The 18,855-nt window shown below is 35.2% G+C and overlaps 1 protein-coding gene across 11 annotated transcripts in view; it reads left to right on the forward strand.

Moving 5' to 3' along the window:
- The window catches only part of RAPGEF2 (Rap guanine nucleotide exchange factor 2), a 245,736-nt gene that overhangs the window by 135,466 nt on the left and 91,415 nt on the right, over nucleotides 1-18,855 (forward strand). Inside the window, exon 1 of one of the 11 annotated variants that reach the window (XM_019667509.1) lies at nucleotides 12,294-12,708. The exons of 9 other annotated variants lie outside the window; for them this stretch is intronic. In XM_019667509.1, the coding sequence (XP_019523054.1) occupies nucleotides 12,649-12,708 (60 nt within the window). In that variant the 5' untranslated portion in view covers nucleotides 12,294-12,648. Of the gene's footprint in view, nucleotides 1-12,293; nucleotides 12,709-18,855 lie in introns of those variants that run through there. One more of the 11 variants, XM_019667510.1, reaches the window with a different exon arrangement.

The following is an 18,855-nucleotide window of genomic DNA, read 5'->3' on the forward strand; positions in this document are numbered from 1 at the left end:
GGAGGACATCGCTTCACTGGCCCATGTTGGTATTATCATTGCGCTCTTCCCGGGTGAGGCAGTCGCTTGCTGGCCATTGGACGGCAGCTCACGCCTGCTGCTGGCCAGCCTCACTGCAGCCTGTGCCATTGCTGGCGACTCACGGCAGCCCAGCTCCAGGTTAGCTGTTGTTTACCATCTTAGCTGTAGAGGGCGCAGCGTCACTGGCCCTCATGTGGGATCCGAAATGGGCCCTGCTGCTCAGAGCTGGTATCCCAAGCCAACTCTTAACCAACGCACCACTCGGCCGGCCCAGGAAATTTATTTTTGAAGTCCCCCCATCAAAGTTGTCTGAGTCCCCTTCCCTAAGATAATTATGAGCTAAAAAAAAGATAATTATGAGCTATTATATATAATTATAAAATATTTAAACATTTTTATGCAAAAGATTCTGTGGTATGAAAGTATAATATAATCATAACTGTAAAGTGTCTATTGGATAACTTTTGAAAATTGGATTTGATCTTCTGCCAATGCAAATAAGACTAGTTTTAGGTCCCTCCCCACCATACCCTCTAAAAAAGATGATCACCCTGGGTAGTTTTAACGATATCCTGTGGGTGGTTAATAGTTAATGTTCATGGTAATTTAATCTATTACAAATTGTTTGTTTGCTGGTAAACAAACAAACAAACAACCAAGCAAACTAGCAATGTATTTCAAACTTTCTTATTCTCAAAATTCCTTACTGTTTTTCTAGAATTCTTTTCTGTTTATTATCCTCTAATTTGAATATTGATTTTTCACTTACTGACTCCTTTATTTTGTGTCCAAATAAAGATACTGCCTTCCATCTTTTCCATCCACTTCTACTTATTTTAAGACATTAGTGGCTGGTTTCCTTTGCCATCATGAAGTGGGTTTACTGCTCATGAGCATGCTCTGCAGTATTCACTCTGATTCAATAATCAGCTACTAAAGCAAAATATCTGAAAAGATAAAGCACCCTTTGGAAAGACTTGAAATGTCCCCACTCCTCAAATTTGAAATGGTGGGTTTCTCGTGGTGAAAGCTGAAATGTCCACACGAATAATCTGTGGGACTAGTGATCGTAATAGTGTCATGCACTATTTTTCACAGAGAATTTACCCCTTTTAAATAAATCATTGTCTCATTTTTTTTTCTGGCTACATTTCACCTTTATTATAAATACCATGCTTTCTAGTAGTTTGAGAGTAATATTGATATCTTATTAGTTCTGATTTTTGTTTTTAATCTTGAAATCCGTTGGAATGAGCGGTATGTTTTTAAATGTTGGCCCTGCAGAGTTTTATTTTGTTTTATGTCCTTGGAAACAAAAAAAAGATTTCTTATAAAATGCGAGCCATCAAGAAAAATAGGTTTTGTTGCACATTTGCTCTGAGGCAATCTTTTAGTCATCATTTTATGATGAACAATACATTTTGCTTATGTCTGTCACACTGTTGAACCTCCCTAGGATGATTTTCTGAAGTTCATCCCTGCTTCCTTGTTTCCTGACCTGTTCTGCTTCATCTTGGGGGTCAAGTATAGAATGAATGAGTGGACGCCTTCCTCTGTTAGTGTTTCATTATAGATTTATGATTGTGTGTTAACACTGTGAATTACTACTTTATGGTACAAGCAGGAGATATAACCTTTCATAATATGACCCATCTGGCCAGTTATGAGCCATTGTAGCAATTGTAATTGTCTGGTATATAAAATTAAATATTCTAGTATTATGCTCTTAAAATAGCATAATAGTAATTAAAAAATTCAAAGGGCAACTAAAATGTGAATAGGTAAAATAACTCTACCTTTTAGGGCTTTTAAGGAGCGGGAGAAGTTAGACATGTGGTTTGGGCTTTTTTTATGCATTTATTTATGAGAAGGAAGATGGGATGTTGTCATTGGAAGCTTGTGGTCAGATCAGTAGGCTGACTTCTTTTTCAAGAGAACATTTAAAGAATTCTTATGGCATCTGAAATATTTTCTATATTGAGACAATCTTCTATTTCCAGGCAAATTTACTTGGAAGTATTTCCTGTCTGGAATATATTTCATTACACCAGAGGGACAGTCACAATTCTATTTCTGGTAGTGAAGTCCATCGATGAATGCTTCCGTTTAGAAATACTGTCATTTTATTTAAGAATAAGCATTATCAGACCATTAGGGAAACATATGTTTTTATATTTATTTGAAGACATTAGGTTTGTTTGTTTGTTTGTTTGTTTGTTTTAGCTGAGCCATCCTGCTACCTGTTGGCAGCTCAGCGGCTGCTCAGCTTGGGCTGGACTCGAACCGCTGTTGCTCAGAGCTCAAAATCTTGAGCAAGCTCTTAACCAACTGAGCCACTCGGCCGGCCCCTTGAAGACATTAGGTTTTAAAAATGAAAATATGTTTGTTAAAATTAAATTCCTAAAGAGTCTGTAGAGTCTTTGAAAGTAGATAGTATTTTGCATGCCAAGGTACACCTTTTGCACAGCATATAATAGGTGCTCAGCAGTATCTTGGTTTCATGTTGATGTCTTTGGATCAAACTCCTAGAATTAGCAGTAGTTAATATTTCTAGGAGTAACATTACAGATCCACTTGCATTAACAATTCTGTACAAGGATATCTACCCAATCTGAGCCACCTACCAGTGTGAATTAATGGGTTGCCCAAACCTTGAGTACAACTGACTTTTTAGAATATCTTGAAAGAGTATTGAATGCTTATGATGAACACCAGTCAGCTGGGTGTTTTTTCTTACATTTTGTCAGTTAAACCTCTGTGCAGTTCTAAATTTTAGGTATTGGTGTTTCTACTGTTAGAAGATGAGCATGTTAAGGTCAAAGAGGTTAACTAACATGTTCAATGATCATGGTCACTCAAATATAGTCAAAGACAAACATAGACATAGGTCTTTTCCATTCTCAATACACAAAATTATTTATTTTTAAAAATGAATCTAACACATGTTACTTTTATGCTACTTAAAATTTTAATTTGAACTAAAAGATATATACATACATAGCAAATAATTCAACTACTTTAGATGCCCACCCTTTAAAAACCTTTAAAAGAAATAGGCTAGTGAATATAGTGTCCAATGTGAAGAATAATTACTGAGTTGTATTTGCAGTGATGATAGGTTTTGTTTGATTCATCAGTCTTTTTTTTGTTGCAATTAAGTGTTTTCCCTTTTTGAACCACATCTCTCTCATCAACAACACACAGCATTTTTTTTTTCTCTTTAACCTTTCTAGTTTTAGTCCAATACAGAAATGGGTTTTCACTGGTAAGTTGTACCATTTCATAACAAAGGATGACTATGTAATTAATTAGTGTATTTTAATAGTTAGATCTGATATTATAGGTAACGAAAGTCAAATCTTGCTGAAAGATCTTTTGTAAGTATGACTTTTTAATGAATCCAAACAACTTGCTGTTATCTAAAAGTAGTCATAGTTTTTAGAGGTGAAAAATCACCATCATAAGATTGCTTGCTTCTGCATCAGAAAATAGTGGAAGTGTTTTTAGTAATACTTAAGAATATTAAAAACATATATTAAGTAATTTCAGGGGATTTTTAAAACCTATAAAACTGATTAGTTATATATAATTTTTAATAATTCAAATTATTGCTAACATTAAGAAACTTACTTTTTACTTACCTTAAGCTTGGCAACTTTTAATTTAGAAAGTAAGGATGTTAAAAAGAAAACCTCTAAAGTATTGTCTAATTATCACTATAATTTTTTAAAAATAAGAACATTTTAATATTCCCTCTCCAACTGCCTAAATAGGAAGACAGAAATCTCAAAATGTAGGATGGTTACCACCAGGAAATCTTATCCCAAGATAGATTAATTTCCATTCATGTGGTCTGTCTTTTGCTATTATTCCATATCGTGTTACCCCACCTACCCCCATTTTGCTACCCACTAATGTTTGGTAACAGCCATGTTAGGTAATATAACCTTAAGAACTTGAAAGGACTTTAGGAATCTTCCAGCCAAACCACTTAATACAATTTATTTTTTCCTACATAATCACTGACTTCAGCCTCTGCTTTAAGATATTCAGTTACACTTGGCACTGATATTTGCGAGACAGTCCTTACATAATGTGTGTCAAAATTGTATCCTACTGCCTGGTACAAAGTAAGGATTTAGTAAATCTTAGCAGTTATTCTTTTTTTGTAGAAAAGGGCTAATTATTAAGAAACTTTTCCTTCTGGTTAGCTGAAATCTGCCTCCCTCTAATTTTAGTTCATGGTTCTCGGTATCTTCTAAAGCTACACAAATGAATATTCATATTCCATTTCATATCTGTGTTTCAGATATTTAAAGAGAATCCTACTCTATTAAGCCTTTTCTCTGCGTTAAACATTCCTAACTTCTTGTAGCTTTCCTAACCACTTTATCATTTAGGTTTTCTGCCATTAGAACACTACAGTTACCTTTTCTCCCCCAAGTCATGATGTCTAGAACTGGTTGCTACAGCTTATGTAAGACCTTGTAATACCCTACAATGCAGATTATAGCAGGACTTCCTGTCTTCCTTGGTCTGAATATTATGTCTGATAATGTAACCCAAGATTATATTAGGGTTTTAAAGCACTGTGCATTGGCTCACATGAAACCTTTGGCCTGCTGAAATTTACAGATAACCCTCCCGACCTCCCTCCTCCTATGGTTGTTCCTCCAGCCTGCTCTCCCGTCCTGTGCTTGTACAAGTGACGTTTTGATGGTACACAGGGAGGCCTTTATAGTTTTCCCTCTTCAATTTAAGTATGCTGGTGTTCGTCTACTCTCTTCACCTGCCAAGTTATTTAAAATACCTAATTTTGTCAATAAACAAGTTGGATATTTTTATGGTTACACAACTATCCTTTGTCTGTTTTCTCATCTTAAAGCTGGTGTACACAATAATACTTCACCGGTTCATTTTGAAAAAGTTTAAGCGGAATCACGCATTCGTTCTTTGAGCAATTACTGTGTTTTAAGTACTTGAGATAAACCATAATTTATCATTGATAGTATCAGCTAAATAAAATGTTGAATGGCCCCTGCCTTTACCTAACTTATATTCCAGTTTATGATCAATATTCCTCTTTTTGTGAAATAAAAATAGAGGGATAATGAACAATTCATTGTGTTTGTGCAAACATATTAATCATAAGGGAATATGTTACATGCCAAATTAGTGATAAAGATAATAGTTGCTGCTGGCATTTGGAGTGTTGCTCTGTGTACTACTGTAGTCAGGAGCTCACTTTGAGGCCCTTGCCCCTAGTAAACCCAATTAAATGATTTGCAACCAGTGTGCAAGGACTATTCACCTCTGTGACCTTGAGCATTTCAAGATGAAACCTGGTCTTTTCTTAAAATAGGTTCTAAGAAATGAAGTAAGCTTTGTTAAATCAGCTATTAAAGTCTGTTCATTTTTCAAGTAAGTGTATTTTTAAAAGCCCCATTTTTTATGTTGGAATTTCTCGCTGAATTATAGTCTTCTTTATTTTGTTTGTTTTTCTGCATTTCTCCATCTCATACCATCTTTAAATTTTCCTCTTTTTAATATGTGATATGTAAATATTAGCATATTTATCATGGATAGGTTACTGCATTATTTTTTCTATATTGAATCAGATACAATATAAACAGTTTGTTAGAAACTTATTAAAGAAAGAAAAAGCTTAAAGATTTCTTCAGAACATATCTTTGGAGTATATCTGGGTGATCTTTTTTGGACTCTCAATTAGATTTTTCTGTTACTAAGTGCTGATTCAAGTAACAGGTTCCCTGTATTTCTAAAGTCTGCATTTAAATTCGGCTCATATATTTATTCAACATTATTATGGGTCAGGCATTGTGTTAGTATCTCTCATTTTATTTCATAATTAAATTATTTTTAATAATGAACCTAGAGTACCATTTTATTTGGTCAAAGTAGAAAAAAATAAGATTTTAGCCCAGATTTTCTCTATAATTCTTCTGGAGGGTACGTGTGGAAGGCCTGAGGTATACCCAAGGATGGAATAGATTATGTGAAATACAGGATTGCATTACAGTTATAAAGAATTTGTCAGATAATTAGCTTTTTTTTTGGGAAGAAAATATTTAGTACTAATGTTGGAGGATGTATTGGAAAAAGAGAAATAAGCCTTTTGACCATACCTGGTACAATGACTGTATTTTGCATTTGCTTAGTGCCTAATTGGTTTGGTGTATTCATACAGAAAAGGGCATTTCTAAGTGTCATTCCTTTAGTGAACAATAAAACATTAGGAATCAAGTTTGTAAAATTTCTTGTTTCTAGATCAAAGAATAAATTCTTCCCTCCTCTGCCACAGATTTTCCACAAATCTGTAGTTTTTCCTCTGGAGTACGGGGAGGAGGGAAGAAATCAATATATAGTGGATAAGTGAAGTAAATCATATTAGCAACCTGGAGTTCTATTTTGTGTTCTTCCAAACTGCTAACTCTCTAATCTTATACACTTCGTCTATGAAAGAGGAATACATTATTTTATTGCTTCCCTTGGGATTTGACCAAGTTTAATTAAATGTTTGTAAAGCACATTGAAATCTATGGATGAACACTATAGGTATTATAAATGAATGAACACATTAATCCTAAATGTGATTAATAATTACTGAGAACAGACCATTTTTCTCAATTTCACAGTATCTAAAAAGCATATATTTTAGGTGTGAAAATATAATGCTATTAAATTTAGCATGGAAAAGCTTTACAAGTAGTTCCCCAAACTATGTATGTAACCTCTATCTTTTGGATCATTGCTGCTGATAGTTAGAAGTCATTGGATATTCTTGACACAGGGCAGAAAGTAGTTACATTGTTCCATTTGTGGCTAGATCTATTTAATGCTACTTGTTAAATCTAGATTAAAGAATGGGGTAAATATAACTCAGATTAAGGCTACTTTAAGGTAAGTGTGATTTATTCTTTTTTGTGTAAAATCTATTAATATAATGAGGGTTTCTAAAATCTTCAGTTTATATTTTATTCCTTAAGCAGTGTTTTGCACATTTTAACCTAGCATAATTGTGTTTCAATGTACAATGTAATACGCATAGTAAAACTTCCATATTACAGTCATGAGTTTTAAGATATGTAGGTTGTAGGCATGGTGCCAGGTTTGTAAGAGAAATCACACCTAGTTTCGGCAGAAAAGCATCAGTGCCTGAGGATGTGTGATTTTCTGACTTCATCTGTCAGGTGCTCCGATTGGGTTAGTTTCCTTCTTGAGAGAAGTGACACGTTTCTCCAGAGAGAGGCAAACAATGAGAAACCTTCACATACAAGGTCAGACACCATCAGCATGGGGGTAATTTGACTTAAACTTGGAGAAGAGTGTTTGTCATATGGATGTGTGGGACATGGGCTAGGATGGATGAAAATTATAGAACTTGATTATTTCTTGAGTTGCCATTTACTGTGTATGTGTGTATATATATGGCATTTAGATTCATCATTTTAAACATTTTTAAGTGTACAGCTCATTGGATTAAGTACATTCACATTGTGATGCAAACATTACCACCGTACATTTTCGAGTTGCCATTTACTGTGTATGTGTGTATATATATGGCATTTAGATTCATCATTTTAAACATTTTTAAGTGTACAGCTCATTGGATTAAGTACATTCACATTGTGATGCAATCATTACCACCGTACATTTTCAGAAATGTTTTCATCCTCCCAAACTGAAGCTGCATACCTTAAATAATAGCTCCTCATTACTCTCTGCCCCCAGCCCCTGGCAACCTACTTTCTGTCTATGAATTTGATGGCATTAGGCACTTCATGTAAGTGGAATCATGGAATATTTGACTTGTTTCACTTAGCATAGTGTCTTCAAGGTTGATCCTTGTTGTAGCTTGTAACAGAACTTTATTACTTTTTAAGACTGAGTAATATCGCACTGTATTTCTATACCACATTTTGTTTGTACATTCATTCATTGATAGACCCTTGGGTTGCTTCTATTTTTTGACATCATTTACTTTTTTTTAAAAAAGACTTTATTTTTTAGAACAGTTTTATGTTGACAACAAAACTTAGAGAAAGATACCGAGATTTCCCATATTCCCTTCCCCCCACACATGCATTGCCTCCCCTATTATCAATCAACATCATTTGCCAGAATGGTCCTTTTTTTTTTTTTTTTTTTTAAACCAAGGATGCACCTACATGGACACATCATAATCACCAAAGTCCCTAGTTTACTTTAGAGTTCCTCTTGGTGTTGTACATTCCATGGGTTTGAATGTATAATGACCCATATCGATCATTATAATATCATATAGGGTATTTTCTCTTTCCTAAAAATCTTCTGTGCTCCGCCTATATTTCTTCCTCCACCTCTAGCAGCTACTGATCTTTTTTATTGTCTCCATAATGTCTTTTCTAGAATGTCATCTAGTTGGAATCATACAGTATGCAGCCTTTTCAGATTGGCTTCTTTCACTTAGGATTATGAAGTTAAGGTTTCTCCATGTCATTTCATGGCTTGATAGCTTATCATTTTTAGCAGTGACTAATATTCCATTGTATTGATGTACCACAATTTATAGATTCACCTACTGAAAGACATCTTGGTAGCCTCTAAGTTTTGGCAATTATGAAAAAAGTTTATGAAATTATGAATATAAAATTAATTATGAATATAAATCACAGATATACAATTAAGAATATAAATATCCATGTACAGGTTTTGTGTGGACGTAGGTTTTTAACTCCGTTTTGTAAATACCAAGGAGTGTAATTGCTGGATCGTTTAGTGAGTATGTTTAGTTTTGTAAGAAACCATCACACTGTCTTCCAAAGTGTCTGTACCATTTTGTATTCCTACCAGCAATGAGTGAGAGTTCCTTTTGCTCCACATCCTCGCCAGTGTTTGGTGTTGTCAGTGTTTTGGATTTTGACTATTCTCATGAGCACGTAGTGGTATCTCATTGTTGTTTCAATTTGCATTTCCATGATGACATATGCTGTGGAGCATCTTTTCATATGCTCATTTGACATCTGTATATCTTCTTTGGTGATGTGTCTATTAAGGTCTCTGGACCATTTTTTTAAATGAAGTTTTATTGTATTGTTGAGTTTTAAGCATTCTTTGTATATTTTGGGTGAGTCCTTCATCTCATGGGTCTTCTACAAATATTTTCTCTCAGCCTGTGGCTTGTCTTCTAATTCTATTCAAATTGTTTCTCACAGAGCAGAAGTCTTTAATTTTAATGAGGTCCAGCTTATCAATTATGTTTTTGATAGATCGTGTCTTTGGTGTTGTATTTAGAAAGGTATCACCTTACCCAAGTTCATCTAGGTTTTCTGTGTTATTCTGTTATTTGTAGGGGTTTTATAGTTTTGCATTTTACATTTAGGTCTGTAATCCATTTTGAGTGAATTTTTGTGAAGGGTATAAGGTCTGTATCCAGATGCTTTGTTTTGTTTTGTTTTGCGTGTGTATGTCTAGTTGTTCCAGTACCATTTGTTGAAGAGACTGTCTTTGCTCTATTTTATTGCCATTTCTCCTTTGTCAGCAATCATTGCTATTTACTTTTAAATTGCTCATTCATCTATTAAAGAAAAGTGTTTAGGATTTTGATAGGAACTAGTTTATGAGATCAGATATGGTCTTGCTAATGTTATTCCCAGTCAGTGGAGATTTTGTTCATTCGAAAAAATGTGAGAGTGCCTACGATATATACCATGCTAGGGGCTGCAAGTACAGTGGCTCACAAACAAACACAGTGCCAACCATCGTGGAGATCAGAATGTAGCAGGAGAAGCAGATACTAACCGCTTAAATGATTTCATGATTAAAGGTAAAATCACAACTGTAATAAGTACTACAAGGAAGTGATACACAATATCAATGGTAGTTTTGAGGCCATTTCACCAATATGTTTTTGAGGGTGGAGTGGTAGTCATTCAGGAAATGGGGGGTAAGGAGAATTCCAGGCAGAGGATATAACGTGTGGAAAGGCCCCCTTGCTCAAGAACAGCCCAGGTGACCTGGAGGGCATGAGCGTGATATAAGTCTTGAAAACATAGAAATCTTGCAGACTTATTATAATAAGAGTTTTAGCCTGTATTCTGTGAGCAGTGGGGAGCCATTGATACGTTTTAATTTGAAAAATTGGGCTCAATGGATAAGTTGAAATGACCAGATTTTAATTTTTAAAAGATCCCAGGAGGTGTAGTATATTAAACGGGTTAGGTGGATGGGGTTATAATTGAATCCAGACAGTTCAATAAGGAGACTTTCGCAATTTTCAAGGCAAAAAATAACGATTGGGGTGGGATGATAGCAGAGATGAAGAGAAATCTAAATTTGAGAAAAGATCAGAAATGTAATGAATGGCTGTTGTGATGGATTCAACATGGAGAAAGGTGGTAAGGATAACTTGTAGATGTATAAATAGTATAACAGGGCCACGATGGGGAGTGCATGGGGTGAAGGAATGGAAGATGTCAAAGTAGGTAATTGAGAGATTTGGTTGTGAAGTGGGGAAGAAGTTAGACTGTAGCAATGTAAGAACTGGAAGGTTTCTGGGTTTTGTTTCATTTTGAGTTGAGAGAGACCTGAACATATTTTAAAAAGCCAATGCAGAGAACCTCCAGTTGTGGGGGAAACGTTGAAGATATGTGGAGAAAAGGGATAATGGATAATATTAGAAGTCTATGAAAGGGGGTATGTTGAGGATGGGTGGAGGGAAGGATCCAAAATAGTGATGTGAAGGGTGTGGTTGTCTTTAGATATGAGGGGAAACAAGCAGAAACTAGAATGCGTTCAGTGTTGGGTAGGTAGACAAGAAATACAAATTAGTAAGCACTGGCAATTCCAAAGTCAGTTATTAGAGTTGCTAGATTTTCTGTATCTGTTTTCTGTTATATATACCATATATAGATTTGACTATGAGAAACTGACCAGTGCTTCAGAGTTAAAATGTCCTTGTCAACTATAATGTCTTTCAAATAACCAACCTCAGTGAAATTAAAAATTTATGGTAGAATAACATATTCATTAAATTTTAACTACTTTTTAAAGAAGTTTGATTGTTTTTTTTTAAAAAATGGAGTGGATTTATTTTGATATTATTTGCAAGGTGCTGTGTGTATGTGTGTGTACAGATGTTTGTGAAAATCACACCTTCTAAATTGAGACAATCCTTGTTAAATGTGAATTTTGTAAAATTTTGATAGATACTTGTTTCCTATAGCTCAGTGATATCTGAGGGTGGGGAAGAGGACAATTCATTCCTTTATCTTCACCTTGGTGAAAAAATCATGTTTTAGTTCAAAGCTGTTCAAGTAAGTCCTTCCTCCGTTTTCCCACCCTGTCTTCAGTGATATTATTTGGAGTCAGCAATCAATGGATTCCATCCCTCTGAGACTTGCTTAACCTACAGCTGCTGATATAATACAGGCAAGAGCTTGTTACTTTATCTGAATTGTCCATCGCTACCTTAATGAGTGAAATGGTTAAGGAGAGGAGGGGGCGAGCCTTAAGGAATGTGTGTACCATTTGAGCTGAATATTTCAGTGTATATAGGGAGGGAGGGTGAGAGAGAAATCCACTTACATCACTAGAACTGCATTGAGTGTGAGCCTTGCAGGTTAAGAGACAGACTCCAGTGTCTTGCTTTCTGCAGGAAGCAGCAATGCCGTTTGTTTCCTAAGAGGAATTTTTTATTTAGAAAAGGAAGCTTTCTCTCTACCCAGGAAATGGCTTTCCTTGTGCGTTGCTATGCCAACTGCCTGCAGCCATGGTCCTCCAAAGTAAGCACAATAATGTAATTATATTGGTGTATTGCATTCAGCCTCATGATTCTCGAGATTGTGTGTGCATGTGCTGTGTCTCGGTTAGTGACTCTTTGCTAGCAGTCATGCTTGTGTCGAGTGTGAGGGACAGACATCATTAAATTAAATGTCCATCAGTGTCATGCTGCTAAGATTAATTGTGCAAACTTGGTTAGTGGAGTGGGACAGAGATCACTGGTCACCACTCTGTCAGCATCATTAGCAGCTAGGGAGGAGGTCCCGATTCACACGCTCTGCCCTGATTTTTCTTTCTTTCTTTTTCTTTTTTTCCTTGGTTGAAGGGGTTTGTATGTGTGATTGCAAATGAAACAAGAGTATTAACAATGCTTGGCTGAATGCTAGAGACTGGTTCTCATACCACCCTGACTAATATAATTCTGTATTAAGCCTTTTTGAGGGGAGTCTGTGTGCAGTCAGCCATTTTAGTTTTTTTTTTTTTTTTCCTTCTTTTCTTTTGCCTCTTGTTCTTCAGTCTCCGAAATGATCTTGTTCTCTTGGAGGACTGAGAGCTGTCTAAGGTTTCCTCAGTCTTGTCATAGCCCAAGATGGTTAGAGTTTCAATGTTATAAAAATGGAGACGGACACTGTTTGGATTCCTTTTCTGGTCTACAAGTGTGAGGGTTTTTTTTAAGCTTGGCAGTAGTGACACTTTAAGCTGCAGCATGGTTTCCTCCTCCCTCTTTTTTTTGTTTTTTTTTTCTTTTTCTTTTATCTTTTAATTTAATGCTGTAGAGGGTGACTTGCTATCCATGAGAGATTGGTACATGATGTGTAAATTCAGTTCAGCATATGTTTCTTCATTATGAAACCACTAGCAATCCCAGCTAACCATGGAGTTATGGGCCAGCAGGAGAAACACTCAGTAAGTATCTCAAATGCTGCTTGGGCTTTGATAGCACGTCATAGAGAACTGCTTTAAAATGGGAATTATTGCTGTTTCTCTTCAGGTAAAAGAGGTTTTTTAGAGGATATAATAGTCTGTTTGGAGGAGGGAGGGTAAGTTAAAACTGGCTTGTTCTTCCAATTCTGTTGTGATTTTTAAAAAAAAATTTAAACAAGGCTATTTAAAGCAAAATCACAAACATTGAGAAATATTGGACAGCTGAGTTTTATAATCAAATATTAAAGCTTGACAATTCATCCTTAACGTAATACTCGAATAATATTTTTAAATGCTTTTATAGTTGAATTTAATGAGAGAGCATGAAAGTGGTTATTGGGAACCGGCGTCTCTAGTAAGGAATTCACATGGAGGTTTGAGTGAGGGAGGGAGCTTTGATTATTGATTTGGCAGTAAAACAATTGGTGGGACTCATCTGACTGTTTAACATGTATTAACAGGAGATGAAAACACGGAATTTTTTTTTAATGCCATGAGTATTACTTCTTTATAATTGATCCCATGAGTCAGCTATGCATTTGTCATGCTGAAATCCCACAGGCAGCTATTGCTGTTTGCGAGAAACACTTTTCTATGGCGAACATCAATTGTGAGCCTCCTATTACAGGAATGTGAGTTCTCACGGTGCTACTTTATGTCACCATGTTGGAAGTTTCTGCCATCGCACTCATTTATATATATATAAAATCACCTATATACATACATATATGTGTGTGTGTGTGTGTGTGTGTATCTATAATCACCAAAATGAAAATACATAAATTTAGGTAGCTTATTTAGCAATCTAAGTATTTTTGAAATGTCTATTTTTACATCCTAGCATCTAGGAGGTATTATTATATTAGGGTATAAGACTTACGTCTTATGTCTTCTAAAAAGGATGAGATGTTAAACTTCCAAAAATGGAACTATATCGCCGAGGCTTTGAAAATGTATAGACAGAAGGCCGTGAGTTTAGAACATGAGATACTTAGGTTTGTGGGCACAGTTTGGTTTTGTTCATCATTATGAACAAAATTATTAACTAAATCCAAGAGCTGTTCTCAGATGAAGTGACTCCGAAGGTGTTATCTCACTTTTCCAGTGAACCACGGGATGTTCTTAAGGCCGTAGCTGTGCTGGAAGCATGTTACAGTGTTGTGCTTAGAGCCCGGCCCCCGGAGAATGAGATGTTTGTAGGATCTCCCTAATTAAATCTCTTTGGATCAGATCCCCCCCCCCCAAAAAAAAAAGACCAGCCTTATACTCCATTTCACTAATAGGAAAGGTTTTTTTAGAGAAGTTCCACTGTGGTTCAGTTTTAGTAACAGGGGCTTTGAAGTGAAGCTTATCTGTAGCCATGATTTTTCCAGGTAAACGTGAGGGTATTACTTAAAGTATACTTGAGGAACCAGGGAAGCCAAGTTTAAACCACAGGTTCCTTGTTTATCTTTTTCAAATGTCCTTTCCCGAAATGGAGGGAGGAGGGGGTATGTAAATTAATAACACCATTTTCACAAACCAAGGAAATTGTTAAAACTATTTCCTCATGGGGGAGAAAAAAGTATTAGTAGAGCAGTTGGGACACATGATACTAACTCGTGCATAAACTCAAGTGCCTAGTGTCCTACTCAGTAAGTGTATCTGTTTCCTGCTTTATCTTTTCCAGAAATTTAGGGCAGTGCTGTGACTAAAGTGACACTAGCCACGACATAGCTTTGAATAAAGCAATTTCTAGCATGCGTGTGAGTGATGTTTCTCATGATACTTTTATTGCAAATTAAAGTGCTAGAGTTTGCCATCCCAGACCTTCATACGTGGCAGAGCTGGCAGGTTATGAAATCGGGATCTTGCTGTATGCTTGCTGATGAGTCCTTTGGTTCTATAGACTGGGCTGTTTCATGAGCAGACCTTTAAGATTTTAGTTATATGCAAGGAGGTGACTAGGAGAGTATTTTTCTGGCTCTCACAGAAAAGGTGACTCAGAAAACAGTTGTAGAGCAAAAAATCAGTGAGAACGCCCCTCTTTTGACTGATGAGGCTTTAGGAGCATAATGTCACCGCTAATTTTAAACGAGTAAAATTTAGTAAGTTCACAAATACTTCCATTGTTGCTTCTTCAAAAAGTTTGTGGCTTTTTAAGTGGCTTTGTTTCTTTGACTACAGAAGAGAGTGAGATACAAAAAAGCAAACATGGGGGCTTTTTAAAGCTGTAATTGAGCACAAGGAGTAAACTCAGTTATTCTATTTTGTCAGAATCTTTAGAGCTTATATGGGCTTTTATTCTCTATTCTCTGTGAAGCTCAGTGCATATCTCAATTGCTAGCACGTGATCGGCGTATAATAACTACTGTTGAATTTCTCATTTCATTGACTTTTTGGATTAATAAAGTCTCACTTAACCCATCAAACTAGTAAGTTTTATATATTTTATTTTATCTCCTCCCCTTCCTCATTCCATATGGTTGGTTGATGATACTGAGATAAATACCTGTGTGTGTCACCCAAAGTGCACCCAGAACTGGGCCATGTTCTTATAGTCATCTAGTGCTTTCAGTTGGTCTTCAGAGAAACCTTGTGATTTTGTGAATTTTGAAAATAGAAGATTATTAACATTTAAAAAATGTGTTACAGAACTGCATTTCCCAAAGGATGACTGTGGAACCCTAGTTATATAGGCAGTTAATAGATGTTACATGAAAAAAGTTTTACGGGCTCCGTAACTTGGGGAAAACCTTGGGATAACATTAAAGTTGTCGTTCCTCTGTTTACCACCTGTTCTGTTTTTTACCCACCATTCCTCTTTTTTGCCCACCTCAGGTTATCTAATGGGAATAGTATTCCTTAAGCATGCTTTTGAAAATTTTGCAATAGAGGATGACTTTGAAACTTTGTAAAGTTTTAAAATGAAGCACTTGAAATAAATCAACATGATACTATCAAACTGACAACCTAGTTGTACATTTTAATAGGAATTATAGCTATATGTAGTGTGCTGTACTTATTATAATAAATAAAACCTCAGTCATGATTAAAGAATTGCAATAACTGGTATATATAAGAAAAGGCTTTACTTAAATGGAAGGCATAAATAGCAATAGCTGTCACTTATTGAGCCCTTATTGTATGAAAGGCACTATATCGCGTATTATCTGACTTTATTAAAAAACCCTCTAAAGAAAGATGTATTGTCACCTTTTTAGAGATGATGAAACTGAGGCCTAGCAGGATTAAAACATACTTTTTCCAAGGACTAGACCATCATCATTGGAACCTGGGTTTGTCTGAGTTTGCAGCCTTCTTGAACCATACTCTCTCAATAATGACTTAGTGGCACTTAATCCATGCTGCTCAATTTTATTAATTCGTCTAATTGGTGCTTGTAAGTTGGTTTGGTCTTTGCAATTAAATGAGAAAGCATATCTTGAGTGAATTTCCCCCCTTTCCTTGTATCATGTATTAAGGATATGGCTGGAATTCAAAACTATAGGGTTGTCGGAAAAGTCATGACATATTTTTTCTATGTTTTCCGTTACAAAAATGCGTCATGACTTTTCCAGCAACCCAATATTCGTCAGCTGTTCAGAATACAATTGGTAGAAGGCATTTGTAAAATGGAAAGAATAATATGTGAGGGTCCAAGGCAGGAAGATGTAGGACGTGAGGAATCAGAAGGTCATGAGGAAAAAGAATGAGGTCATTACTATTGGAATGGATTATGTTAGAGAGAGTAGGTCAATGCAGGTGATGGAGAGGAAGGTATTAGGATACTTCACGAATGAATGATTATAATTTGAGGACCCAGCAAAAGAGTCTAAACTCCTCTTTTTCTCCACCCCCTGACTTTCTCCCCTTTCTATCTTTAACTAGGACATATTTAAGAAAACTCAGTTTTTAAAAAATTGTTTTCATCCTACTGTGACAATTTGACCTTCTCTGTCAACATTGGGTACAGTACCTCTTTAATATAATTTGATTGATTCATTTTCCTTAGCGATGTAGAAAATAGCACCAAGATTAATTATACATGTTAGGGTATTCCTCTTTTGGCTTAAGGCTTTACCTTTTTTTATCTGATCTTTATTTTGTTCATAATGACAAATATATTTCCTGAGATGAAATAAACTTATCTCTTGGGGAGGTTTCCACTGTGCTAGCTAGCAGAGAGGCCAGAGACGATGCAATATCCTGTTGTTTTATTCAAGGACAAGGTCATCTTGCCTTGGATTTGGGCCAAGAAACCCTGGCAAAAAATAATAGATTTTCTTACCCTGTTAGAAATAAGGAAATATGCTTCAGAAACTTTCCAGTGCATTGTATACCTTACTTATATGTATAAGATTGAAAAAAGCTCTGTCTCAATGTAGGACAAATTGAAGAAATATTTTTAGTCAAAAGAAGAAGTGTACTTCCCATTCTTTTAAATATTGTTTAGTAATGACCTTGTTATAAATAGAACTGTGTAAAAATAAAATCAATTTAGATTAGTGGAAAAAGAATGATCAACTTTAAAAAAAGAATAGTGCTCAAAATACATCATTAGAAGCTCAATTATTTCTTCTCCTTTAGCTATTTAACCATAGTAAGATCACTAATTATAGTATTTCATTTAAAATATAATATTTTGTATGTTTAAAATACTGATATTTAATTTGCACCAAAATAAATGATCTGTAAAGTTTGTCATATAGATATAATTATCCCTGAAATGTAACCTGAAACAACCTGAAGTTTCTTTAGTCCTTTTCCTGGATTTTAGTCCTGAACACACTCTTAAATATTTTCTTCAGGTACTCTCTTTACCAATCCTTCCAGAGTCATGGTCAGTTTTCTTTATTTTTCTGTGCTTAATAATAATCATGTAAGTATTATTTTTATTTAAATCCTTAATGAAGTACTTTTTAATGCTTACATTACTTTTTATGCCTAGTTTAAAAAGGAATAACTTATTACTATCATGTCTTTAGCTGTCCTTTGTGAACTTTTGAAAGTTTTTCCTATTTTGATCAAATAACCATTTTATCATTATCCATCTAGTCTATTTGTGTTATGGTGTATTTATGAGCTTTTTTTTAAAAAAAAAGGGAAAAGATTTTAAAACAAAAGAAAAACGAGTGTCTGGATGTGCGTAGAGACCTATTTATGGGGGGAGAGAGAGAAATTTAAATGTAAGATTGTAAATGTGTCCCCAAGGTCTAATTTTCGTCATCATTAAGAAGTGGTCTTTATTTTTGAAATCATGACTAATGAATGTATTACAGTATTAAGATGCCAACTCTAGTAATACTGCCTTAGTGTTATGCAGAATGGGTTAAATAGAATCACGCCTATTTTTTTTGGAACATGGATAAGGTGCTTGTACAAAAAATTATAAGAAAACGTAAGTACACATTTATACTCTAAAGCATATTAAGGAATGACATGTGTATAACAGAGCACACTCAAAAAGCAACACGTCCCTTTATCTAATACATTACACAGATGGTCCTTTTAAGCTCTTGGTCTCTCCTCTGCCCTTCCTGTTGGTATAGACTCTGGGTGGTGAACACACAATGTGATGTACAGATGATGTATTACAGAATTGTACACCTGAAACCTATGTAACTTTACTAACCATTGTCACCCCAATAAACTTTAATTAAAAAAAAAAGAAACATCTTTGCCACACAGAACTAGTCAGTTGTCAACCTCTGCCGTTTTCTTATTAATTGAACCTCTAGCATAGGCCTTTTATGTTGGTTATATTGCATTCTCTCTCATATACAGAGGGTGCCAAAAAAATGTATACACATTTTAAGAAAGGAAAAAACTGAGTTAATTGTAGTACTGAGTATATACCGGTAACAAAAGGTGAATGCAAGTCACGTTTGACTTCTGCAATTACAAGAGGTGCTCAAAGTAGTTACCATCAGCGTCCAGACACTTCTGATTTCGGTGAACTACTGCTTGAGCATAGATAACAGCTTTTAAAATTTTTTTGGCACCCTCAGTATACATATATCTGTACAGATATATACATATATAGTGTGTATATGATATATAATGATTGATCTTATTTAATTGTACCATCTGTGATATGTGATATCTGCATAATTTATCAGCCAACACCTACTCTGGTATTTTTTTTTT

This window comes from Hipposideros armiger, unplaced genomic scaffold (genome assembly GCF_001890085.2).
Source record: "Hipposideros armiger isolate ML-2016 unplaced genomic scaffold, ASM189008v1 scaffold_498, whole genome shotgun sequence".
NCBI lineage: Eukaryota > Metazoa > Chordata > Mammalia > Chiroptera > Hipposideridae > Hipposideros > Hipposideros armiger.